General features: G+C 42.8%; 2 protein-coding genes, 1 non-coding gene and 1 pseudogene across 8 annotated transcripts in view; 2 read left to right on the top strand and 2 right to left on the bottom strand.

Moving 5' to 3' along the window:
* Positions 1-14,512, bottom strand: part of PEX14 (peroxisomal biogenesis factor 14) — a 130,039-nt gene extending 115,527 nt beyond the window's left edge. Inside the window, exon 1 of one of the 2 annotated variants that reach the window (XM_057696115.1) lies at positions 14,436-14,512. In XM_057696115.1, the coding sequence (XP_057552098.1) occupies positions 14,436-14,471 (36 nt within the window). In that variant the 5' untranslated portion in view covers positions 14,472-14,512. The remainder of the gene's footprint in view (positions 1-14,435) is intronic. The other variant, XM_057696122.1, reaches the window with a different exon arrangement.
* On the top strand, positions 4,655-5,045 carry LOC130829721 (60S ribosomal protein L32-like; annotated as a pseudogene).
* Positions 14,513-16,109: 1,597 nt separating the features above from the next.
* Positions 16,110-26,684, top strand: part of DFFA (DNA fragmentation factor subunit alpha) — a 20,998-nt gene continuing 10,423 nt past the window's right edge. The window contains exons 1-7 of one of the 5 annotated variants that reach the window (XM_057696083.1): positions 16,182-16,314; positions 16,899-17,064; positions 18,128-18,289; positions 19,741-19,883; positions 24,524-24,713; positions 24,931-25,079; positions 26,051-26,332. In XM_057696083.1, coding sequence (XP_057552066.1) covers positions 17,034-17,064; positions 18,128-18,289; positions 19,741-19,883; positions 24,524-24,713; positions 24,931-25,079; positions 26,051-26,263 — 888 coding nt within the window. In that variant the 5' untranslated portion in view covers positions 16,182-16,314; positions 16,899-17,033 and the 3' untranslated portion in view covers positions 26,264-26,332. The other 4 variants (XM_057696082.1, XM_057696085.1, XM_057696081.1 and 1 more) reach the window with 4 other exon arrangements.
* Positions 26,618-26,682, bottom strand: LOC130843450 (small nucleolar RNA SNORD77). Its single transcript, XR_009050958.1, has one exon. It is a non-coding gene; the product is annotated as a small nucleolar RNA SNORD77 (small nucleolar RNA).

The raw sequence follows: 26,684 nt of genomic DNA, 5'->3' as shown, positions 1-26,684 counted from the left end.
CCATGTGGTAAACACTAAGTGCTAACATTTATTTAGCACCTTCTTCATTTCATCCTCACAATAAATGTATGAAATTATTGCTGATGAGGAAACCGAGGCAAGGGAGGTTAAATAACTTGCCCGTGATGACTCAGGTAGTAACTGGTACTAAAATTAGGATTTGAGCCCTTCTACTTAATCAAAATAATTGAGTTTCGCTTAGACTACATTTTATTAAAAAACAACCTTAATGCTACCCCATAAATAATAATGTAGGTTATTTGACTAGATGAAACAAACTAACACAAACAACTTTAATATTTAAGAAGCCTTATTCTGATTTGTTTTTTTTTTTTTTGGCCACACAGCGAGGCATGTGAGATCTAAGTTCCTTGACCAAGGATCAAGCTGCCCCCTGCAGCAGAAGCGTGAAGTCCTAACCACTGGACCACCAGGGAAGTCCCTCATTCTGATTTTTTTAAATTAATTTATTTTTATTTATTTTCTGGCTGCGTTGGGTCTTTGTTGCTGCTCGTGGGCTTTCTCTAGTTGCAGAGAACAGGGGCTACTCTTCATTGCGGTGTGTGGGCTTCTCATTGTGGTGGCTTCTCTTGTGAAGCACAGGCTCTAGATGCTTGGGCTTCAGTAGTTGTGGCTCAAGGGCTCTAGAAGCACAGGCTCAGAAACTGTGGTGCACGGGCTTAGTTGCTCCGTGGCATGTGGGCCAGCGATCAAACATTGCATTGGCAGGCAGATTCTTAACCACTGTGTCACCAGGGGAGTCCCCTCATTCTGATTTAAACCAAAACTTTCTTCCTGAGATACAACTAATCACTGTGAGTCATTATCTCCAAGGAACTTCCCTTAAAATTAGTTCATCCCCTGAAGAGCTAATATTTGCCAGAGGAAAAACTTTAAACAATACACAGTACAAAGTAAGTCCCTTTCATCATATACCCTTTTGCACCTGTTTAAATTGTAAGCCATGTAAATGTATTCTGCTTTTAAAAATTGAATATTAAAAAAATTTAAAAGGAAGCTTCCCTCTCATTCCCACAGTCCCCTCTTCCTTGAGGACACACCACTGATGCTGGCTCCTTACACATTTTTCCATGGATATTCAAGGCACATAGGAAGCACAGACATGTGTGCATATCCCCACCAAGGAATTTAAATAGCAACACTCTCCAAATTCCTCAAACCTTCCGGGGTCTCAGCACACCAAAGCCTGACCTCCAAGCTCAATCTAGGGGGCTGCTAAGAAAGGAGCAAGCATTTCCACACACCGTATCCCAACTCACCATGCTGTCTGAGGTCAGTCAGACCTTACCAGGGAACTCGCAATGTGGGAACTGCCCAATATGATTACATTCTAGATGATTCTCCAGCTCGTGCTGAAATATCTGTAATCTAAAATGGACCATCCCCATCTCCTGTGTGTCCTTTACAAAACTATTTCTTAATGACCAAGACAGCCTTCATTCATCCTTACTGCTCTGCATATTGATTTCCTTGATAATACCACCTGAAATTCTTCATTATATAACTAGTTTATTATCTGTCTATCCCCACGAGATCTTAAGTTCCTTGCAGGCAGGCGCTTTACCACCTTAGTGAAGGCTGATCTTCAGCACTTAGAATGTCACTTGTACTGAATAAATAAGGGCTTAATTAATTTTTTTAATTTAAAAAATTAAAACAATGGAACCACTTTATATACATAAGCCAAAATGAAGCAAGCAAAGGACCACGGCAGTGTCTTTCCCTGGAACATTTCACCTACAGCAAAACACAAACCTGGCCACTTTCAAAGCAATGTCATGACCCAATGGTTCTCAACCCTGGAGCAGGATCACCCCCAGAGGGGCATTTAAAAATGTGTGGAGGTATTTCTGGCTGTCATAGCGACCAGGGAGTCCCACTGGCATTTAGAGGGCAGAGGCTTGGGAGGCTAAATGTCCTGCAATGGACAAAACAAATAACTTTTCCATCCAAAACACCAACAAGACCCCTGGGAGAATCTGACCACTCTGCTTCCTAATGATGAGGAGGACAGACTCCCATCTCTAACACGATGCTGCTTCAAAAGAGGGCAAAGATCTGAGCAGCCATCTGCTTGTCGGAAGCTGAACCAAGCCCACACAGGTCCCTGAGTCCCACCAGTCCAGCCTTTGTGAAAGCCCAATACTTTTTTTTTTTAGCGCAATACTTCTTAAACACCTGCCCCTACACCAACCCCCTTTTAAGTGGTCAAGTCTATTTTCCAGCCTGAGACAAACCCCTACAAGTCCAACTTAATCCTGAAAATCTTGACAGGGTGGTTTTAAAAATTATAATCGCAAGGTTTAGAAATCACCAGTTGAGGAATAAGAAGTAGGCTCTAAGGCAATCCACGGTCGGGATCCTTAGGGGCCAGAATGCAGAGTGCAGGCACGAAGAAGAGCAAAAGCATTAGAATGCTTTAAAAAACAAACAGGCAAACAGAAAAAGACCACAGTGGCAGGGAGAGAAATGCTTCAGTTTGGTAGAGAAAGGCACTCTCACTCCTGCTGTCCAGGCACTGACCTTCCCCAGCCAGGAGGTGTGCCCGTGTGCTGACCTTGATGCACAGCAAAGGTCAACTGCACACACAGCTCAGATCTGAGCAACCAGCAAAACACCCAGGTCTAGGAGCACTCATCCTACATCTGCCAGTGACTGTGTAACTCTGGGTATGTCCTAGGCAAGATATAGTTCTTTGCTGGGAGGAATAAGATTCAATTCAACAAATGTTTTTAAAGAGGCACTGGTACAGTGGCAAGTGCATGACCTTTGGCATTAATAACTGAGGGGCTGTGGGTATACTGGTCAACCTCTTTGAACCTCAGCTCCTCATCCATGGGGATAATGGGAATAATACCACCACCCCACATTCAGGATGAGATGAGATCATGGAAGTTGTCATTCTTCTGCTCAAGATCAACCAACAGACTCTGCTCTATGATGGAGGAACAGGGACCAGGTTTACCCTCCCAATGTAAACAACTAGAAAACTAAACAAAATAAATGACACCACTGTTTGTAGACACTGGACAGCAGGCAACATAGGACTGTGATTCCTAAGACTGGTGGGGGGGGGGGGGGGGCCGCAGCACGAGAGGTCCCAGCAGAACACAGCAGTCTCACTGAGTTGAGGAAACAGACTGGAGTTCAGGGAGGCTAAATCCGCTGAAAGTTGCAGCACAGACTTCCAGAGAGGAGGGAGCTATGCAGAAAGAGAGCTCCAGAAATCTGCAAAGAGGTTTCCTTAAGTCTATGCTGAATATTAAAATTTGTACATGCATAGAATGAAACTCCACAAGACTGAAAAAAGAGTGATGAAGATGCTGAAAGCTGAACAGTGCCCAGAGGTCTCATGAGTCCCAAGCACCAGAGTGGAACGTCCTCCCTGCTCAACCAGGGCATTCGGTAGAGACCTGGAAGGGCCACTCCTTGGTAGGAGGGTCATATCACCCCTAGGATAGAAGTAACCCTAGATTAGGACTTGAAAGAATCAAAATGAAGCAAAAGTAACTTAACTACCCACCAGAACAAAACGCAACACTATTTAAAGTCACAATCCAGACCCTCAAGGATGTAAAATTCACAGCACCAAGCGCCTAATCAAAAATCCCAACATACGTCAAGAAGCAGGAAACTGTGACCTATCATATGAAAAATTAAAATAATTAGCAAACAAGAGCATTAAGACAGGTGTTATAACTTTATTCAAGAATTTAACTCAGGACTTTCCTGGTGGCACAGTGGTTAAGAATCCATCTGCCAATCCTAGGGACACAGGTTTGATCCCTGGTCTGGGAAGATCCCACATGACGTGGAGCAACTAAGCCCATGTGCCACAACTACTGAGCCCACGCACCGCAACTATTGAAGCCCGCACACCTAGAGTGCATGCTCCACAAGAGAAGCCACCGCAATGAGAAGCCCGTGCACCACAGCGAAAAGTAGCCCCCACCTGCTGCAACTAGAGAAAGCCCGCACACAGCAATGAAGACCCAATGCAGCCAAAAGTAAAATTTTTTTAAATTAAAAAAGAATTTAACTCAATTAAAAAAATACAAATATCAAATGTTGTACAGCTGAAATTAATATAATGTTGTATGCCAAGTAAACCTCAATATATTTAAAAAAAAACTTAAAGGAAAACATGATCATAGTAAGGAGAGAGATGTGAGGTATAAAAAGAAAGCAAAACTTCTAGAGATGAAAAAACACATCTGAAATAAAAATTTCACTGAATAATAATGACAATAGGTTAGATACTGCAGGAAAAAAAGTAAGTACACTTGAAAACATAGGAACAGAAACTGACCAAAATGAAGCATAGAGAGGGGGAAAAAAGACCAAAAAAGGAGAAATACTTGAAGAAATAATGGCTGAAAAATTTCCAAGTTTGATGAAAACTACAAACTCACAGATTCAAGAAGCTCAACACACTCCAAGCAGAAAAAACACAAAAACATACTAAGGTACACCACAATCAAATTCTAAAAATTCACGAAAAGGGGAAAACTCTATAAGCAGCCAGAAAAAAATTAATCAAGATTAAGAATGACTTCAGACTTCTGATCAGCAACTGTGCAAACCAAAAAAACACAATGGACAGCATCTTCAGCTCTTCCATAGCACGGCTGTCATGGCCGCCCTCAGATCCCTTGTGAAGCTCAAGATCGTCAAAAAGAGGACGAAGAAGTTCAACCCCCACAAGTCAGACCGATATGTCAAACTTAAGCAGAACTGGCAGAAACCCAGAGGCACTGACAACAGGGTGCGCAGGAAATTCAAGGGCCAGATCTTGATCCCCAACGCTGGTTACAAGAGCAACAAGAAAACAAAGCTCATGCTGCCCAGTGGCTTCTAGAAGTTCCTGGTCCACAACTTAAAAGAGCTTGAAGTGCTGCTGATGTGAAACAAATCTTACTGTGCTGAGATTACTCCAAGAACTCAAGTCCACTGTGGAAAGAGCTGCCCCGGGGCCATCAGTCACCAATCCCAACACCAGGCTGCACAGCAAAGAAAATGAATAGACAGGTCGTGTGCATTGTGTTTGTGTTAAAAATAATAAAAAGTAAAGTAAAAAACATAAAACTCTGCCATCTGGCATTTCAAAAAAAAAATAGTATCTTTAAAATGCCCACAGGAGGCGGGGATGGGGGGAAACTACACAACTGTCAACTTAGAATTCTATAGCCAATGAAAATATCTTTCAAAAATGAATACGGGGGGACTTCCTAGGTGGTGCAGGGGTTAAGAAGCCACCTGCCAATGCAGGGGACATGGGTTCGAGCCCTAACCCAGGAAGATCCCACATGCCGAGGAGCAACTAAGCCCGTGCGCCACAACTATTAAGCCTGTGCTCTAGAGCCCGTGAGCCACAACTATGGAGCCCATGTGCCACAACTACTGAAGCCCAAGCGCTCACAACAAGAGAAGCCACCACAATGAGAAGCCCATGCACCACAATGAAGAGTAGCCCCAGCTTGCTGCAACTAGAGAAAGCCTGCATGCGGCAACGAAGACCCAACAGAGCCAATAAATAAATAAATTTTTTTTTAAGATGAATACAAATATCTTTCAAAACTATTTTTCAAAAAAGACTTTTTGGAAAGAAAAAAAAAGCTGGGAGAATTTGTCAACAGTATACTTGTACCATGAGAAATGTTAAAAGAACTTCTTCAAGCAGAAGAAAAACAACACTGAGTGGAAACTTGATCTACATGAAAGAAGAATGCTAGAAATGGTCAATATGTTAGTGAAAATAAAAGATATTTTAAACATATTTTTATTAAAAAAAATAATTTACGGGACTTCCCTGGTGGCGCAGTGGTTAAGAATCCGCCTGCCAATGCAGGGCACACGGGTTCAACCCCTGGTCTCGGAAGATCCCACATGCCAAGCAGCAACTAAGCCTGAGAGCCACAACTACTGAGCCCATGTGCTGCAACTACTGAAGCCCGCACACCTACAGCCCTTGCTCTGCAACGAGAAGCCACTTCAATGAGAAGCCCACATACCGCAATGAAGAGTAGCCCCTGCTCGCCGCAACTAGCGAGAGCCCGTATGCAGCAACAAAGACCAAATGCAGCCAAAAAGAAAAAAAGAAAAACTAATTTAAAATGTACTGTGAGGTTTATGACATATGTAGCAATAAAATCTATGACACACAGTATAATGGATAAAAGGGGAAACAGAACCATACTGTTTTTAGGTTCTCCCATTATATGTGAATTAGTATAATATTTCAAAGTAGGCTGTGATAACAAAGTAACATACTGTAAACCTTAGAGCAATCATTAATTAGTTTAAAAAAAAAAGTAGAGGTACAGCTAAATCAACAGTAGAGATAAAATGAAATCCTAAAGATAATTTAATCCAAAGACTAAAAAAGAGGGAACAAAGAAGAGATGAAAACAAACTGCAAGATAGATTTAAACCCAACCACATTTATATTTACCTTGAGTGTATGAAACACTCCAATTAAAAGGCAGAGACTGTCAGACTGGGTGAGGAGAAAATGCAAGACCGAGCTGTATACTGCATATGAGAACCCACTTTAAACAAAAAGACACACATAGCTACAAAGCCAAAGGATGGAAAATGATATACCATGCAAACACTAATCATAAGAAAACTGTAGTGGCAGTATTAATCTCAGACAGCTTCAAACTAACATATTACCGATGATAAACAAGGGCATTTCCAAAATAAAAGAGTCAATCAAGAAGACATCATAATCCTGTATAAGTATGCACACAATAATAGTTTCAAAACACAGAAAGTAAATCAGACCGAATTTAAAAGATAAAAAGACAAACCTACAGTTATAGTTGGGAACTTTAATAATCTTCTCACTTTAATCAAAAAGTCAGTAAGGATACGGAAGACCTAAATATGATTATCAGCCAACATGGCCCAATGACATTTGCAGAACACTTCACCCAACAGCAGCAGAACAAGGGAGTGAGGGGCGGCAACCCCCACGTAGTAAAAACCCCCCACGTATAACTTTATAGTTGGCCCTCCGTATCCAAGGTTCCCCATCCACAGATTTGACCAACTGCAAATAGTGTAGTACTGAAGAATGTATTTATTAAAAATAACTTTTAAGTGGACGTGCACAGTTCAAACCTATATTATTCAGGGTAAAATGTATTTTCAAGTTCGTAAGAAAAATTCATCAAGACAGATCATACAGTAAATTTATAAGACCTGAAATTATACAGAATATGTTCTCTGATCCAACAGGATTAAACTAGAAATCACAGGAAAAAATATGGAAAAATCTCAAATGTTTGGAAATTAAACAGACTTCTAAATAATCTGTGGGTCAAAGAAGAAATTACAGGGGAAATAAGAAAATATTCTGAACTGAACGAAAATGAAAACACATCCAAATTTGTGGAATGCAACTAAAGCTGTGCTTAGAAGGAAGTTCACAGTTTTAGTGACTTTAGAAAAAAAGCTAGAAAAATAAGAACAAATGAAACTCATAGTAAGCAGAAAGAAATAAAATTTAAAACTTACAAACAACAGGGACTTCCCTAGTGGTCCAGTGGTTAAGACTGTGCTCCCAATGCAGGAGGCCCGGGTTCGATCCCTGGTCAGGGAACTAGAGCCCACATGCCACAACTAAAAGGGATCCCGCATGCCTCAACAAAGATCCTGCATGCTGCAACTAAGACCCGGCACAGACAAATACGTAAATAAATGTTTAAATAATAATAATAATAATAATAAAATAAAAAAATAAAACTTACAAACAACAGAGGAAAATTAATGAAATAAAAACAGGTTTTCTAAACAATACTAAGATTGATAAATCTGTAGCCAGACTGATCAATTAAAAAAGACAGTAATTTCCAATATCAGGAATGAAAAAGGGGACATCTCAGCATATTTTATAAACATTTAAGAGATAGGGGAATATTGTAAAAAACCTTAAAAACAAATTTGACAACTGAAATGACAGCAAATTCCCTGAGACACAACAATATGCCAAAGCTGACCCTAGAAAAAAAACAGAAAAGCTTAATAACTTTATATCTATTTTTTTTATAAATTTATTTATTTATTGGCTGCATTGGGTCTTCGTTGCTACACACGGTGCACGGGCTTAGTTGCTCCATGGCATGTGGGATCTTCTTGGAGCAGGGATCGAACCCATGTCCCCTTCATTGGCAGGCAGATTCTCAACCACTGTGCCACCTAGGAAGTCCCTGTTTTTTAAATATATAATTAAATAATTTAAAACATAATTTTAAAACACTTAATTTAAAAAGAAATTAAATTCACAACTAAAAATTTAAAAGGAAACTCTAGGCCCAGATGGCTTCACTGGTGAATTCTATCAAACATTTAAGAAAAAAAAATAAAAGCAGTCTCATACAAACTATTTCAGAAAGTACAAAAAAAAAATGTCAGGGAGTTCCCTGGTTGCCTAGTGGTTAGGGTTCTGGGCATTCACTGCCGTGGCCTGGATTCAGTCCCTGGTCTGGGAACTGAGATCCCGTAAGCTGCACGGCATGGCCAAAAAAAAAGAAAAGAAAAAGGTAAAAATTCCCAACTGATTCTCATAGACCAGCATTACCTTGACAACAAAACCAGACATAGATTTCACACACACACAAACTATAAATCAATATCCCTCGTAAACATAGATGTAAAATCCTTAACAAAATATTGCCAAATCAAATCCATCATTATATAAAAAGGGTGATACATCATGATCAAGTGGAATTTATCCAATAAATGCAAGACTGGTTTAACATTTGAAAAATCAATCAACATGAATCACCATGTTAACAGAATAAAGGAGGAAAACAACAGAATCAACTCAACAGACAGAAAAAAGAGCACCTGACAACAGTCAAAACACACAATAAAAAAAAAAAAACTCAGCAAATTAAAAATAAAAGTTGACTCCACACAGTCAAAAATCCACATATAACTTTACAGTTAGCACTCTGCGTCTATGGATTCAATCAACCACGAATTGTGTAGTGCTGTAATATGCATTTATTGAAAAAGAAATCCAAGTACAAGTGGACCCATGCAGTTCAAACTCGTGTTGTTCAAGAGTCAACTGTATTTCATTTGCATTAGGAGAAACATATACATAAATGGAACAGAAGAGAGTCCAGAAACTGGCCGATTATATACTTTCCTTTTTTTGACAAAGATGGCAAGCTAATTCAATGGAGAAAGGATAATCTGTTCAACAAATGATACTGGAACAACTGATATCCATGGGGGAAAAAAATTAACCTCAGTCTTTACCAATAAGCACATGAAAAGAGATGCTTAATGTTATTGGTCATCACAGAAACGCAAATTAAAACCACAATGAGATACCACTAAATATTCACTAGAACAGCTAAAATTAAAACAGACAGACAATACGAAGTGTTGATATGGATGTGGGGGATGTGTGGATGTTTCATTCCACTGCTGGTGGAATGAAAAATAGCACAACTTTGCAAAACACATGAGCTATTTATTAACAGAACTAAGCATACACTTAACATGTGACCCAGGAATTACACTCACAGGTCTTCACCAAGAAAAATGAAAACATATGTCTTCACAAACACTTGAATATTTATAGTAGCCCCAGACTAGAGCCAACCATGTGGGGAAGAGACTCCAAGGCGACTCCCATGATCCCCACCTCCTGGTATTTATGCCCTTGTGTTGTCCCCTTGAGTGTGGGCGGGAACTGTGACTTGCTTCTGGCCAATAGAGTATGCTAACAGTGACAGAACGCATGCAATTACATGTATGTGGTTACAATATGTAAAACTGTAATGTCCATTTGCCTTTGAGGAAGCAAGTGGCCAACCTGGGAAGACCCATGTGGCAAGAAACTGAGAGAGGCCCCTGGGTAACAGCCAGTAACAAAATGAGGTCCTCAGTCTGCAGTCCATAAGGAACTAAATGCCCTCAACAACCACATGAGCTAGGAAGCAGATCCTTCCCCAGTCAAGACTCCCATGAAATCACAGTCCTGGCAGACACCTTGATTGCTGCCTTGTGAGATTCAGCTAAACTGTGTGCTGACTCCTGACCCACATACACTGTGAGACAATAAAAGTGTGCTGCATTAAGCGGCTAAATTTATAACACTGTCACACAATAGGTAATTAATATAACCCAAATGTCCAAGTGGTGAACAGATCAACAAACTGTGGTACAGCTAGCCATACAATGGAACACCACACACTAATAAAAAGTAATGAATTACTGAGACACAACGATACAAATTTCACAAACATTATTATGAGCAAAAGTGAAACACAAAAGGATGTATACATTATGAATACATTCATATGTACTTCTGGGAGAGACAAATATAATCAATAGTGACTAAAAAGCAGTTCCGATTTCCTGAGGCCAAAGGCTAGGATTTACTGGGAAGCAGGGTAAGGGAACATTCAGGGATACTGGAATTGTTTTCATCTTGATTGTGGTGGTGGTTACATAGGTACAGACATCTGTCAAAACTGACCACAACACATCCATTGGAATGCCACAGTAAAGCTTTTGGCCACAAAGACTTTGTCACTCAAAAAGCTATTCATCTACGGATTTTAAGTCAGGATAGGGGCAACCTTTTGGGGGACTGGATAGTAACAGGAGGGACGCCAAGGAGGCTTCTGAGATGCCAGTAATGCTTGATTTCTTGGTCTGAGTACTGGTTACACAAATGTGTGTTCACTGTGAAAATTCACCAACCTAGACACATAATTGGGGTACTTTCTGGGTGTACGTTAAACACCAGTAAAAAGTTTTTAAAAAAATTTAAAGGCTAGGGAGTCATTCTAAATTAAAGCATACTAAAGAGACAAATCAATGCACTCCCTATTTCTTCACTGGATCTGGATTTTTTTTTTAACTGGAAAATTTTGAATGTGGTCTGTATTAGTAAATAATATTTTATCAATACCAAACTGCTTGTGTGATAATGGTATTATAGTTACATAGGACAATAACGTTACTCTTATGAGAGACAAGGTAAAGTATTCTAGGATGAAATACCATGATATCTGTAGCTTACTATCAAATCCTTCAAAAAAAAATATATATATATATATATAAAGACTGAGATAAAGCTAATTCAGCAAAATGTAAACAGTGTTTCTTGCTGAAGTTTTTATGGGAGTTTTACAGGAGTTCTCTGTATTATTCTTTCAACTTTTCTATAGGTTGGAAACTTTTCAAAATAAAGAGTGAGGGGCAAAATATCTTGCCTGAACTACTGTTATTCAAGAGTTCAATAATCTTCCAAAACTGCATACTTAGAGAAGAAAACCAACGTTCACTGAGCACTTAATATACACCACCTACTCTAAACATCTGTGACTTCAGTCAATACTCAAAGCAACTCTCTAGGGTAATTACTATTAATCCCATTTTACAGAGTAGAAAACTGAGGTTCAGAGAGGTGGAGTGACAAGTCCAATAGTAAGTAAGTGCTGGAATTCAAACCAAAGTCTGTCAGGATACAAGGCCATGCTCTTCCACTCCATAATGTCTTTGCTGTACTCTTCTCCCTTCCCTGCCTCTGTGTTTTCTCAGTCCAAAATTTATTAGAGCCAGTGAACCTGAACAGATTTGAAATCTATGTTCTGTAATAATTCTCAATATTCAACCACCATTAAACAATCAGATTGAACTATGCCTCTGCTCTTCCTAAAGACAGAAAAGCTGGTGGAAAAGTACAAAACTGGGGAAAACATTTCCCGTTCCTGTGGACCATAATGTGTACAGACTAGAAGGACTTTGATAAGAGATTAGCCATACAAAAAAGAGTAATGTGGAGTAAACTGAACAAGCAACAAATGCAATTCCAACAGACTGTTTTGAAGACAGACTAAAAACACTATACCATTATGAAAAAGAAAGTATATCACTGAAATCTAAAAGGCACAAATGACAGCTAGGATAAACACCAGCATTCAGGGGTATTCCTTTAAATTTCAAGGAAATTACTTCTGAGCAAATAAAAGAGCAACTTTAGTGGCCTGGTGGTCAACATATGAAATTTCATACCCCCCAAAATTGTTTTAATAGGGATTGAGGAAAGGCTTAGATGGTTTGTGAGTGAAACTCCAGAGTTTGTGGAATGGAATAATAATAGATAATACACTAAATCAGGAACTGTTCTAAAATAAATTAATTCAGTTAATCCTTAGAGCAATGCTATGAGATAGGCACTAGTATTATTCCTATTTTACAGATAGGGAAACTAAGGCCAGAGAAGTTAAGTAACTTGTCCAAGATCACGCAGCTGGTAAGTAGTGGGGCTAGCATTCTAGTCCAGTGGCTAGAATGGCTTCGGAGCTCATACTTTTAAGCACTGCTCTACACTGCCTTTCAAAGAAAGTGTTGCTTATTTACCCTTAATCTTTAGAAATGAGAGACTGATGTCACAAGGCCAAATAACAAACTTTCTATGAGAGACAGAATACTGGCTCAGCCCCACCGGTGCGATGCATTCCTCTCACACACAAACCAGGTTTGGGGAAAATATCCAACAGTTCTTTCAGTTCCACTCTGCTTTACTGGAGAAATGGGAAACCCATTGATCAGGACTAGAAAATGAAATAAGAAGCAACTGCTAAAGAGAGTTGGTTCACTTAAAATGTGTGCATTTGCAGCTTATTGTCAGTGACAGAATTTGGTGTGAAGCATTCAAGTTTTTCCCCAGGCTGCCAGCATTTTCTGATGCAATCCCATCTCTACCCGCTTTGGAAAGCAGGGCAAAGGAGAAGCAGAGTTGAAAATCAAACAAGTGCTGGCCAAGCCCCCTTAAGGACCTTAGATCCCTTTCACATGTACAGAGAGGACAATTCCCAGAACCAAAGGAATCCTTGGGCACTACATAGGCTCCAAGTGGCAGAATTTTTAGTAACCTTCACAGCACTGGCAAATTACATGTCCTGATATCCTTTAATCCCAGCCTGTGGGCACTTCACACATGTAACAGTTCAGAGAAGCCCAGATTCTGAGGAGCCTCAGCATTTCAGCAAGCTAAGTGGGTTAAGGTAAAAAGGAGGAGAGCACCCCCCCACCACACTCCCCACACTCCAGAATTTCCAACAGTGAGAAGACCAGAGTCAGCCCTAGTTATTTCCCACATTTTACAATCCAGACATCTCTCTGAATCATTCGCTCTGCTAACGGAAGCTGATCTGGGGAACACACAACTCCTCTAAGTGCAATTCCTGTAACAGAATTATCATGAAGAATAAAAGAGTAATAAGAAACACTAAGTGGTATTCTTCTGCCAAGGAAGGAAGTGAACTACCAGTAGGCCGCTGAAAAGTCCACAGGTGTTTCAAGGAGGTGACAGATGAGTGATAAGGTCCAGGTTGAAACCATTTTCTTCTTCCTCTGTCTAATCCTAACTAAACTTAAACATGCAGGGCTACCTAGTGGAGTCACACACAGCCGGGTACAAATCCAGGCTTAATCAGGCACATGATTCGGGGCACTTACAGACCCTGCAAAATGGCTCTTAATAGCCTGTACTTCATAAAGGTTGTAATGAGCATTAAACGAGATAATAAGCGTAATTTGTCCTCGGCATGACAGCACACAGTAATTGCAGTGCACCGCTTATCCCATCCTCCTCACCCCAGCCCACCCCACCTCTGGACTACAAACGCCTTCGGAGGCCTCATCATCCACTGCTTCCTGACAGCAGACGTACAGGCCTGAGCACTGGTCCTCACGGTGCCCTGACTAGAGTGGGACTGGGCTGAATCTGTGGCTGAAAAGCTAGAGCCCTTGGCCGAGAAAACCAAACTCTGGGCAGCAAAGACGAATCACCAGCCAAAAGCTCGGGGGCGTCTGTTGTTTACAGGGAGTCCCCTTCCTACCAACGCACGGAGAGGGTCCAAGTACATTTCCCACCCTCCAACTTGGCAGGAAAAGCGCAAAGGTGACTAAAGACGGAAGAGGCTGGCAGCCGGGCAACCCGGGAGGCTGAGGCTGCGGGGCCAGCGGGACCCCTGATGGAGTCAGGCCGCTCCCGGGAGGGAAGGGCCGAGAATGATACAGCCTCTCTCCCCTCTCCCCAAGCAGAGGCCCTCACAGCTCAAGGCTGGGGGGCTTCTCAAGGGTCCCGCCACCGTCCTGGCCAAGCACCAGTGGGACCCGAGGAACCGGCAGGCGGGAAGTGGGGGCCCTCGGGCGCCCCCGAGCCCCAGCTCCGGAACATGGTCAAAGAGGGGTCACCGGGGAAGGGGCCGGGCGGCGAGGACCTGGGGAGGGGCGGGGCCCCGGAGGAGGCAAGAGGTCCGGGCCCCCGCCTTCCGAGGCTCAGGGTCCCCACTCGGCTCCCCGCCACCCGCCGAGCGCCGCCCCCGCCAGCCGGGGTCCCCGCCACTACGGTGCGGCAAGCCCACTCCCCTCACCTGGCTCGGCTGCTCTGCCTGCTCCGAGGACGCCATCTTTCTGAGGCTTGACTAATCTATCGCCGCTGGGCGAGGCGTCTCCCAAGCGCCCTCGCGCTCGCTCTCTCGCCCAGACTAAAGTAGCCGGAACTGAACTGTCGATGGGGGCCACTCCGGGAGGAGAGGGGAACTCCCACGTCCAGGGCGCTGTTTCTACTAGATCTCTGCTTTCCAGCTTGCACGATGTCTGTCCTTTTTGCATGCTTATATGTGTATTATACTTATTGAATTAAATCTCTGTCCATTTTCACAGTGCCTTGGGCACATGTAGAGGCACGCTAAGTATTTAATAAATTAATGTGAAGAAACTTGGAAATCAATTAATTGATGGTTCAGTTCAGTACCATTTCCTTGGTACCTACTATTTGCCAGGCACTTCGGTAGGCACGAGAAATAAAAAAAGCCAAGACTCAACCCCTGCTCTCAAGTCTAGGCCAAATACACACACACGCAATTAGAACATCTTGGAGCTAGGAGTCTCATAACAGTATACAGGTCTATTAGGAGAACTCAGAAGAGGGGCTTTTTGGAGAGGAGGAGCTTCTATGAACCGTCATTACTTAATAGCGGTTGCTAAATTTTAAGCTAATTGTGAAATTATGCGAAAGGGTTGCATACATTAGAACTATCAGTCAGTTATATTGCAGCTGTGTTTTGATCAATGATGGTGTATTCAAAAGGATTGCCTCAGTTAACAATTCCTCCTACCAAACACTGTTTTCAATGTCTTTTTCTTACAATATCTGATTTCCTTTAATGAACAAAATATGAGATTGACCCTGAACGAATACTGGATGATAATTATTCCTTATTTATATAAAATGCCCCCTTTTTAAGCAAGGAAACTTTTTGAAAATTTTTAAATTATTATTTTAATCTTAAATGTTTTTTTTTCAGGAGTGAAAAACACAGACTTTTCCATAAGTAGCAGTATTAGAACAAAGAAAAATATATTCTTAAGCAGCATCTGGACAATCTCAACAGTGATGTGGTTCGCATTTCCCCTTTTCTCTCCGATTTCTTGGAGACCTTAATGTTTAATCTAGTTATTTAAGCATTTCGTCCCGAGGTCCCAACCCAATTTGCAGAGCTAAAGCACGGAATCGAAAAAGTGGAAATCTGCGAGTATCTTAAGCTTCTCTGCTATGTTTTTAGCAAGACTGAAAACTACACTCATCAATTATTAAAACTGACTTCCTTCAGATCGGCGTGAAGTTTGGGACATTTTATAGATCTTTTCAGGTGGGAAAGGAAAAACAGTACAATGACACTGCTTTATGTAAGTATTAACATCATGCATCTATATATACAGAAAGGAGTGCTCTAACAATTCAAGGGCGTGTCCTTCATAATGCAAAATAAATCCCTATTGACCTCATTTTGAACACGCGAATGCAACTCCTTAATATAAGGTAGAAAAAAACAAAAACGAAAAAACAAAAACGAAAACAAAACACCTCGGTGCCTGAATTCCGCGACCTAAGTCGGCTTTGCACCCACAGACTGCAGCTCCCGGCATGCCCCCAGGGCCGCAGGTGATTAGCTGCAACTGGAACTATATCTCCCGGCGTGCCTTGGTCCCAGGAGTGATTTGCAGGAGAGAACTACACCTCCCGGCATGCCGCGGGGAGTGGCGTCGGGGAGGACTCCAGCGCTGAGCCTCCGTGACTTCCGCGAGTTGGTCAGGTAAAAACCCCGAAGAGGATGGAGGTGCCCCGCGCCTCTGGGGTTCCAGAACCCGGCGAGATCCGGGCTCTGAAGCAGTGTCTGCTGCGCCGCAACCACAGCCGGGAACAGCACGGAGTGGCGGCCTCCTGCCTCGAGGAACTGAGGAGCAAGGGTTGGCACGGGACGGGGGCGAGGGCTTGGGTGGCCGGGGCCTGGGCTGAAGCGACCCGGGGCAGGGTGAGGATGGCCAGCGGGGTAAGGCGGGGTCAGGAAAGGCGACATGGGGCTTCTTGTCTCTCCAGTGGAGCCTTGGAACAGAGATGACTCACGTGCGTATAGCGACTTAGTTTCAAGGCGTTTACAGGAGGTTTAACTTAGTTTATCTTGTGTGAGATTCATACGGTGGAAGGGCAGACGGGAAACAATATGCGAATGAAGACAGACTCTGCTTCGGTGTCTTGCCTCAGATGACTCAGATTTTGGATCAAAACCAGCCCAGTGTATTTCTGCCACTCCGGCTCCCTAAGGTGGTACTGGGGCCCCCAGCTGACCCTACGGCGGGGTGGGGGCGGGTTTCCACCGTCAGCTCTAGCAGGTACCTGTGCGGTAAAGAGGGAGCTGCTGCCGACCATCCCGGAGGTCCACACATGGAATGTTTGTTGTGAGTGACCTAGCTGCCAAATTTCTGAGCCCCGTACTGTTACTACCTGCCTGACCTTGCACTTAACCATCTCTCCATCCCCGGTTTTCTCATAGGCAAAGTGGATATATTTACAGCCCAGCTTAACAGGATTCTTGGGGTTTTCCAAGAAGATGAAGTATTCAGATGACTTACAAGTTACTAGCCTGTAGCAATAAACTGTTTACCCAGAGAAGTTCTGTAGGTTAAACATGTGCGGCATCCCCCGGCGTTGTAGTGGAGGTGTGTATCAGCGGCTTCAGTGCTTCCTCCCAGTCACCAAGCTCAGCAGATATCAGACTGACATCTTTCAGAGACGCAGGGACAGCCAAGCACTCTAAATGCTTTAGTGACATGGCTTTTGCCATATAAGTGTTTACATATTTTTTCTTGGCATGAAGGTACTTAAGTTTTAGTGCCCCTTCAGTGCAGTGGCTGGATGTATTTGGCACAGAGGCTTGTGTGAGTGCTTGTATTTCTGGAGCTCAGCCTGTACAAGGCTCACTGTTCTATTTAGGTGGAAGATAACATTGCCCAGCGATATTTGTAGCCTTTTGGCTACTTCTCTGCCTACTCTAGTCCCATTAGCATTTTAGGCATTGCCATCACTAAATGGGATGGCACGGACCTGCCCTGGACAAAGCCTCTAGCCCAGTGGTCATAAAGGTGAAAAGCTACTGTTACAAATTTCTGCCTTCTGCTTCTCTTCTACTTTCCTATAGGTTAGTAAGACTGCAAAGAAAGATAACTGCAAGAATATAAAGTATTCTTTTCTTTTAAAAATTTTTTTTTCTTTTTGACATTTGACACATAGGAGAATTTGAGTAGACCACTGAGGAAATGAATGAAAGACTGATTGTTCTCAAGGAATCAAAATCAGACTTTGGTTTGTTGTTCCTCCAAGTGAAGATTGAAGTGCCTCCTGATGTGGGTATAGAGTAGCTGGAAGAAAAACATTCTCAAGAGCCAGACTGTGTGGGTTTAAATGCCAGCTCTGCCACTTACTGTGTGACCTTGGGCAAGTTACTTAACCTCTCCAAGCCTTGGATTTGACATCTGTAAAAATGGGAGTAACAATAGTATCTACCTTACAGGATTGTTACGAAATTAAATGATGTCTATGAAAAGCACTTAGTACGATACCAGGCACATGGCAAGTGTTGTGTTAGTATTAGTGGTCATCATTACAGTTCTTATTACCTACCAGGGATTTTTCTAGGCTTGGAGCATAAATATTGAGAGTCCAAGGACAGATGTAATTTCCCTGTGGATACTTGTCAATTACCGAGCATTCTGTCCCTCTCAGCTTGTGACATTCTGGCCATTGACAAGTCCCTGGCACCAGTCACCCTGGTCCTGGCAGAGGATGGCACCATAGTGGATGATGATGATTACTTCCTGTGTCTTCCTGCCAATACTAAGTTTGTGGCATTGGCTGGGAATGAGAAGTGGACGTACAACAATTCAGGTAAGAACTGCTGGCCGTATACACAGTATACCATCCATCATGATTCATTTTACTGCACAGGCAGCTGGTTGCTGTTTGGCTGGCTGGTTAAGTGTTTATGCAGCAAACGTTTACTGAGCACCTTCTATATGCCAGAGTGGTGGTGCGTCTGGGGATGAAGATGAATGAGACGGGTTCGGTTCTCGAATAACTCACGGACCAACAGCAACTGAAATCCAGCAAGGCAGAGAGATCTGTACCGCAGGTGGAGTCAGGCTGTCTGGTCTGAATCCTGGCTCTGCTCTTTACTAGCCATGGGACCTTGAGCAAATCATCGAATGTCTCAGCCCCTTATTGAGATAATAATTACAATATCTGTCTCCTAGGGTTGTTGTAAGGATGCTAGACCATAGCACAGGGACTTCCCTGGTGGCCCGGTGGGTAAGACTCCGTGCTCCCAATGCATGGGGCCCAGGTTCGATCCCTGGTTCAATCCCTGGTCAGGGAACTAGATCCCACATGCTGCAACTAAGAGCCAGTGCAGCCTAAATAAATAACTATTAAAAAAAATATTAGTACAAATCAAGCCAGGGTTTCTCGACAATATTGTTGACATTTTGGGCCGGAGAATTCTTTGTCGTGGGGGTGCTGTCCTATGCCTTGTAGGAGTTTAGCAGCATCACTGGCCTTTACCTACTAGGTGCCAGTAGCATCTCCTAACCCTCATCGTGACAACAAAAAATGCCTCTAGACATTGTCAAATGTCTGCTGGGGGCGGGGTGGGGCAAAATCATTCCCAGTTGCGAGGCATTGATAGCATTTAGAGCTTACCGGGTACACAGTAAGATAAGTAAATATTAACCTATCGCCATTATTAGCTTCACCCTCACTGGAAATACAAAGGGAACTGATATTGACAGGCAAGGATCAAAGAGCTAAAAAAGTGTCTTAAGGAAAGTCCCTAGGCCACTAAAGTGAGGAAGTCACCCTTCAGCAATGGCTTTCCCAGCCACCTTTGTACTCAGGCCCGAGGGACAGCCAACAGTAGCTGCAGCTCCTCCAGTCAAGGATAAGACCCATCCCCAAGCCCAGGAGAAGTTCTGGTGAGGACGAATGTTTTTGGATACAGAAACAGAACACACCCAGAGACACAAAAACTAACCTAAAGGGAAGTGTGATGGTTTCCTGGGTGTGCATGACCATACGTTGGGTTTACGTAGCTTCTTTCTGTAAAAGAATTCAGAGCAGCTTCACACGGAAATAAATGGAAGATGGAACAAGAGGGAAAATTAAGGCCCTAGGTGGGGCTGGCTTTCCCATGAATCCCTGAGAAAAGGTGCTTCCTTCACCATCGAAATTATTCTAAGTAGTCCGTCAGAAGGATGTGCTGACAGCCTCGAGGTCTGAGTTGGGGGAGGAAGTGAAAACAGCACTTCAGGTTCCTCTGACTGGCATTTTCTCCCATGTGTCAGATGGCGGTACGGCTTGGATCGCCCAAGAGTCCTTTGATAGAGATGAAACAGACAGCGGGGCAGGGGTGAAGTGGAAGAACGTGGCCAGGCAGCTGAAAGAAGACCTGTCCAGCATCATCCTCCTGTCCGAGGAGGACCTCCAAGTAAGCCTCCTCCGCAACCCGTGGCCACGTTCATCTGGTCTCTGCTACCCCCAGCACTGTAGTTTCCATGCATCTTGCCTTAATAATTTCATTATTTCTTAATTTGTAAGTAATTGTCAGATGACAGCCAAGGTTCTTCATTTTCTAATTCTTTTGCCTAATAGAGTAGGAATTTTTACCCCTCACCCTGCATCAGAATCACCAGTTAAAATTTTTAAAAATACAGATGCCACGGCCCCACCTAGACCCACTTAGGCCCAAGATGTGAGTCGAGGATGTACTGCCAAAGAATGTGGGTAAAATCTCAGCTCAATCACTGTGACTTTGAACTGGTTACTTAGCCTCTCTACTTATGTTTCCTCTCCAGTAGAATTGGGATAAAAATAGTAGGTGTTAACTTAAAAAATATTTACTGAGCCCTTGCCCTCTATGGCGTGGTTCTATGCACAGGGGTACAATGGTGAACAAGCCAGATGCAGTCCCTGCTCTAATGGAACTCAAGTTTTGGTGGAAGGAGGCAGACAAAATAAGAAGCATATCAGGGACTTCCCTGGTGGTCCAGTGGTAAAGAATCAGCCTTCCAATGCAGGGGATGCGGGTTTGATCCCTGGTCAGGGAACTAGGATCCCACATGCCGCTGGACAACTAAACCCGCACACCACAACTACTGAGCCCTCAACTAGAGAGCCTGCGTGCTGCAGACTACACAGCCCACGCGCTCTGGAGCCTGTGCACCACAACTAGAGAGAGAAGCCCACATGTGACAACAAAGAGCCCATGCACCTCAATGAAGATACCGAGTGCCACAGCTAAGACAAACGCAGCCAAAAATTAAATAAGTAAATAAATAGCAGATAAATAACAAATAAATATATTTTTAAAAATCATTTTAAAAAAAGCATATCAGATGGGGCAGCATGCCAGCAGTGATAGGAAGGCTCCTTAAAGGAGGTGACCTTTTGGTTATTTTTTAAACTTGTATATTTATTTTGAATAAATAATATTAGTACTTTCACATGGTTCAAAATCTAAGAGATATAGAAGGATACACAGGTAGCCAAAAGTAAAAGAACCCACATGTCCATCAGCTGAGAAGCAGATAAGTAAACTGTGGTCTATCCAAACAATGGACTATATTATTCAGCCATAAAAAGGGATGAAGTATTAATACATGCTACAACATGGATAAAACTTGAAAACATTAGGCTAAGTGAACGAAGCCAGACATAAAAGGCCACATATTTTATGACTGCATTTAAATGAAATGGCCAGAATATGCAAGTCCGTAGAGATAGAAGGTAGATTAGTGGTTGCTTGGGGTTGGTGGGGAGTTTCGAGGAGGAATAGGGAGTAACTGTTCATAGGTACAGTTCTTTCTGAGGTGGTGAATATCTTCTAAGACTGTAGTGGTGATTGCAAGATCACAAAAAAACCACTAATTATACTAAAACCCTCTGAAATTATACACTTTATATTGGTGAATTATATGGTATGTTAACTGTTATCTCAATAAAGCTGAGGGGTTTTTTGGTTTTTTTTTTAATAAATTTGTTTATTTTATTGGCTGCATTGGGTCTTAGTTGCTGCACACAGGCTTTCTCTAGTTGCAGCGAGTGGGGGCTACTCTTCATTGTGGTGCATGGGCTCCTCATTGTGATGGCCTCTCTTGTTGCAGAACATGGGCTCTAGGCACGTGGGCTTCAGTAGTTGTGGCACATGGGCTCAATAGTTGTGACTCATGGGCTCTAGAGCACAGGCTCAGTAGCTGTGGTGCACGGGCTTAGTTGCTCTGCAGCATGTGGTATCTTCACGGGGCAGGGATCAAACCCGTGTCCCCTGCATTGGCAGGCAGATTCTTAACCACTGCGCCACCTAGGAAGTCCCAATAAGACTGTTTTTTGGTTTTGGGGGTTTTTTTTTTTTTGGCCACGGGGCATGCAGAATCTAGTTCCCCAACCAGGGATCGAACCTACGTCCCCTGCATTGGAAGCACGGAGTCTTAACCACTGGATCACCAGGGAATTCCCTCAATAAAGCTGTTTAGGAAAAAAAGGATATGCACGAAAAGTTTGACTCCTGCCCCTAGCCACCCAGCTTTCCCTTTCTGGAGACAACCAATCTTTCAATTTCCCATTCCAGAGATATTTTATATACAAACAAATACATAAATATTTTCACCTCCTCCCCTATATCACACAAATGGAAGCATATCTACTCTGTTTTAAAGAAGGATTTGGAGAATATTCCAGATCAGTTTATAAAAGACATCCTCACCTCTTCTTCACCACCACATAGTATTCCATTTCATGCCTGTGCCGTGACTTATTTAATGAGGCTCCCCCACTGGGTTGTCAGCAGTCTTGCTATTCCAGTCAGTGCTGCAAAAAACTTAGACCAGTGTCATTTTGCACACATGCTTGTGCGTAGAATAAATTCACACAAGCTTAGTTGAGGGACTTCCCTGGTGGTCCAGTGGGTAAGACGCCGAGCTTCCAATGCAGGAGGCCCAGGTTTGATCCCCCCTGATCAGGGAACTAGATCCCACATGCATGCGGCAACTAAGAAGCCCACATGCCACAACTAAGACCCAGAGCAGCCAAAATAAATAAATAAATAAATATTTTTTAAAAAGAAAAAAAAAGCTTAGTTGAGAAACACTGGCAGGTCCCAAGAGGGGACCCTGAAGGACAAGAGGAAGCCTGCCATGGAAAGATCGGGGCCAGAGTGTTCCGGACAGAGAGAAGGCAGGAGCAAGCTTGATTTTTTTTCTTTCTTGTTTTTTTCTTTTTTATGAAACAGAAAGGCAGGACTTTCTTGGCAGTCCAGTGGTTAAGACTGCATAATTCCACTGCAGGAGGCATGGGTTCGATCCCTAGTTGGGGAACTAAGATCCCACATGCCACGTGGCCCCCCCAAAAAAAAAACAGAAAGGGGTCATGAGATCCCTTCCCATCCCACAGACTAGTATATTATGCTACCCTTAGAATAAGGAGTACAACAGCCCTTACCAACATAGGGACACTGGAATATGAGTGAGGCCAGCCCTGACAGCGAGGCTGCACCCGGAAGCTGAAGACAGGAGCCTGCAGGGGCCGGCCACAAGGCAGGTAGAGGAAACGGTGGGGAGTGAGAACAGATGGGAGGGAAGCAAGGAGCGCAGGGATTAATCACGCAGGGTCCTGAGGATTAGAACTATGACTGACTGATCCTTGGGAAGTTGCCTCATTTCCCTCATCTGTAAGGTGGTGGTAATACTAGTAGTTACCTCCTAAGGTTTGCACCTCTTAAATTTTGAACCTTATGAATGTATAATTAATACTACTTGTTCAAAAATTGATGCAATGTGAAAGTTTAAGATAACTTATAAAGTCACCTCCTCAAAGAGGCCTTTCCCAATCTAGAGCAGGCCTCCTTGTCACTTTCTGTCCTAAGAGTTTTACATCTGTTTTCTCACTGGTACATAGGAAGTGCTCGAAAATGCAAACTCTTATTATTGTAGTTTTTATTAAGCTCCATAGCGATTCTAATCTGCAGCTGAAGTTAGATTTACTCTCCAAGAATTTCAACAGTTTGATCTTTCTCTTTTGAAGACTGTTTTTAATCTAGTGCTGTATATGCCAAAAGATTGTGCCTTCTTAAGATCTAGGATATGATAAGTGAGGTTTCCCTTATTTCACAGACTGAACATGTTATTTAAAAGCTGAGTACAGTTTATATTTAAAAATAGTCGTGGGACTTCCCTGGTGGCACAGTGGTGAAGAATCCACCTGCTAATGCAGGGGACATAGGTTCAATCCCTGGTCCAGGAAGATCCCACATGCCACAGAGCAACTAAGCACCACAACAAAGAGTAGCCCCCACTCCCTGCAACTAGAGAAAGCCCATATGCAGCAACGAAAACCCAAAGCAGCCAACAAATAAATAAGTTAAATTTTTAAAAAAATTAAAAAAAATTAAAATGAAAATAGTCGTTCAAAGTACATGTATAATAAAAAAGTTTAAGGTTAAAATCATCAGAAAAACTTTTTCCTGAAACAGCCTCATACTGATTCATTGTACAAGTGGTCATACACCTCCTCCTTTATATTCTATACAATGTACAGTGGGTTTTTTAATATTACAATTTTGTTTTGTTTTTTTAATTTTTATTGGAGTATAGTTATTTATAATGTTGTGATAGTTTCATGTGTACAGCAAAGTGAATCAGTTATATATATATGTCCACTCTTTTTTAGATTCTATTCCCATATAGGTCATTGCAGAGTACTGAGTAGAGTTTTCTGTGCTTTTCATTAGGTCCTTATTAGTTATCTGTTTTATATACAGTAGTGTGTATATGTCCATCCCAATCTCCCAGTTTATCCCCCCCTCTCTTCCCCCCTGGTAACCATAAGTTTGTTTTCTATATCTGTGACTCTATTTCTGTTTGTTTTGTTTTTAATAAGACACTAAGGCAACATTTTCCTAATTTTTCCACCAGAGGAGAACTGAAAAAGTTACATGCCTCTCTGCTGACTCTCAGGTATTAGGTAACTTTGGGAACTAGATGAAACAAGTCTCTGAAATTGATGTATTTGAGAGAGAGAACATCATGTCTAGAAAGTAGTTTCAGTGTCTTAAAGTCTATATTTGTTTGTCAGATGCTCATTGACGTCCCATGTTCAGAGCTGGCTCAGGAACTCGGCCAAAGTTGTGTCGCAGTCCAAGGGCTCCAGAACACCCTCCAGCAGGTACTCGACCAGAGAGAAGAAGCCCGTCAGTCCAAGCAGCTCTTGGAGCTTTACCTCCGGGCTTTGGAGAAGGAGGGCAGCATCCTGTCGGAGCAGCCAGGTAGGATACGTCGGCTGGGGGAGTTACACTGAGAACTCAGAATCTTTCCTTGCAAGAGAACCAGATGCTTACCATGTGGTGAAAAACAGTGAGGCCACAGCTGCTGGCATCTTGAGACAGCCGGCTTCTGTCTGCCCAGCTGATTGCTCTGTCAGCTTGTTGGTGTGGCTGTATGTGTACGTGGTGTGCTGATCTCCATCTCACATCTGCTTTGCAGAGTCCAAAGCTGGCCTCCGTGATGAGACGGATGTAGTTGACATGGGCAGCAGAGACAACTCCTCCGAAACTGCACTTACGAGCCAGATCCTTACCACGCTGAAGGAGAAACCCGCCCCAGAGCTGAGTTTGTCTAGTAAGGATTTGGAGGTGGGCGAGCACCAGGGACCCTGACCTTTGCAGGGAGAGACTTCTATCGGGTTTTTCTCACCTCTGCAGACCCTGAATCATAGCTGCCAATTTGCCTATTATTATATACAGAGCATTTACAAACATCTCATTTAATCTAAATCTTAAACAAGATGAGTGCACTCCCTCAGATCATCAAACATTATTCTCTGGTCCAGTAGTGAAACGTCTGACCCCAACAGGGAGGAATAGCAGGGCTCAGGCTTCTGAGATGCTTCCATCAGTAGTCGAAAAAGATCCATAGGCCGTCGAGGCACATAAAGCATCCAAGGGAAAAGCCCACTCAAGGGGATCATCCTGTGCTGACTCTCAAACCAGGAGGCTGGAGGCTTGATGAAGGGAACCCATCAGAGTGGGTGCTCCTTCTTTCTTTCTTTCTTTTTTTTGGATTTGCTGTAGCTTGTGGTTTTGTTTCATCAGTTGTTTCACAGTTATTTTAATTTTATTTATTTTAATTTTATTTATTTTTACTTTATTGTATATTTTATTTTACTTTATTTTATTTTAGCCATGCCATGTGGCATGGGGGGATCTTAGTTCCCTGACCAGGGATCGAACCTGTGCTCCCTGCAGTGGGAGTACGGAGTCTTAACCACTGGACCGCCAGGGAAGTCCTTGGGTGCTCCTTCACCTTTGTCCCTGTCCCCACCTCAGTGCAGCTAGAAGGGAAAGAAGCTGTATTGACCTGAGCTTGGCTAAATTTCCTACAAGCGGAGGATTCTATTGTTGCTCCAAGTAGACTGTTCTCTAGAGGTCCTTTCCTGTCGGGGGTGTATGGTGAGAAGAAGCCTGGGACAATTTAATAAGAAGGAAACCTGGCATTTCAGCATAAAGACATGACATAGCCTGATACTGCCGATTCTCACCCCCCCAAAGAAAATCGCCAGAGCAGCAGAGGTGCCGATTCTCAATGGTTCTTATTCTTGCCGCAGCTGGTTGCCAATGAGGACCCTAAAGCATTGGCTGTTGCTTTGAACTGGGACGTAAAGAAGACAGAAGCCGTTCAACAGGCCTGTAAGCAAGAACTTAGCCTGCGCCTCCAGCAGGTACAGAGCTTACATTCTCTGAGGAGCATTTCTGCAAGGCGGAGTTCACTGCCTGGAGAAGTGCAAACTCCCAAACGAGCCAAACGAGACCCCACATAGCCGGCAGCCAGAAATATGCCGAAGAAAACCTTGAGTTTTGTGTCCGTGTCAATAAATAAATACCTTCAGCCTAATCGTCGTAGTAGCTACCTACACACTCCTCTACCCCCTGCCTTCAAGAATGTTCTCGTGGAACAGGCTGGAAGACAGGCTTCATGCCCTCTACAGAAAAGCTATTCCAGATCTCCACATAGGCTCTTCCACCTATTTTGAACCATAGAACGTCACCAGCGATATCCCACCTCCTCTAACTACAAGTTCTTATGTTCTCTAACAGTAGTTGTAAAGGGCATGGAAAAGAAATGATCATATTTCAGAACTATTATTCTTCTATTTCTTTTTTTTTTTTACTTTTTTTTCTTCAAATAGTATATCTCTTTCATGATTCAATCTGTTGAACTATGCAACCATCATAGTAATA

Source organism: Hippopotamus amphibius, chromosome 1 (assembly GCF_030028045.1).
Source record: "Hippopotamus amphibius kiboko isolate mHipAmp2 chromosome 1, mHipAmp2.hap2, whole genome shotgun sequence".
In the NCBI taxonomy this organism is placed as follows: domain Eukaryota; kingdom Metazoa; phylum Chordata; class Mammalia; order Artiodactyla; family Hippopotamidae; genus Hippopotamus; species Hippopotamus amphibius.
Note: the sequence above shows the minus strand (reverse complement) of the source record. Positions and strands in the feature narration are given on the sequence as shown.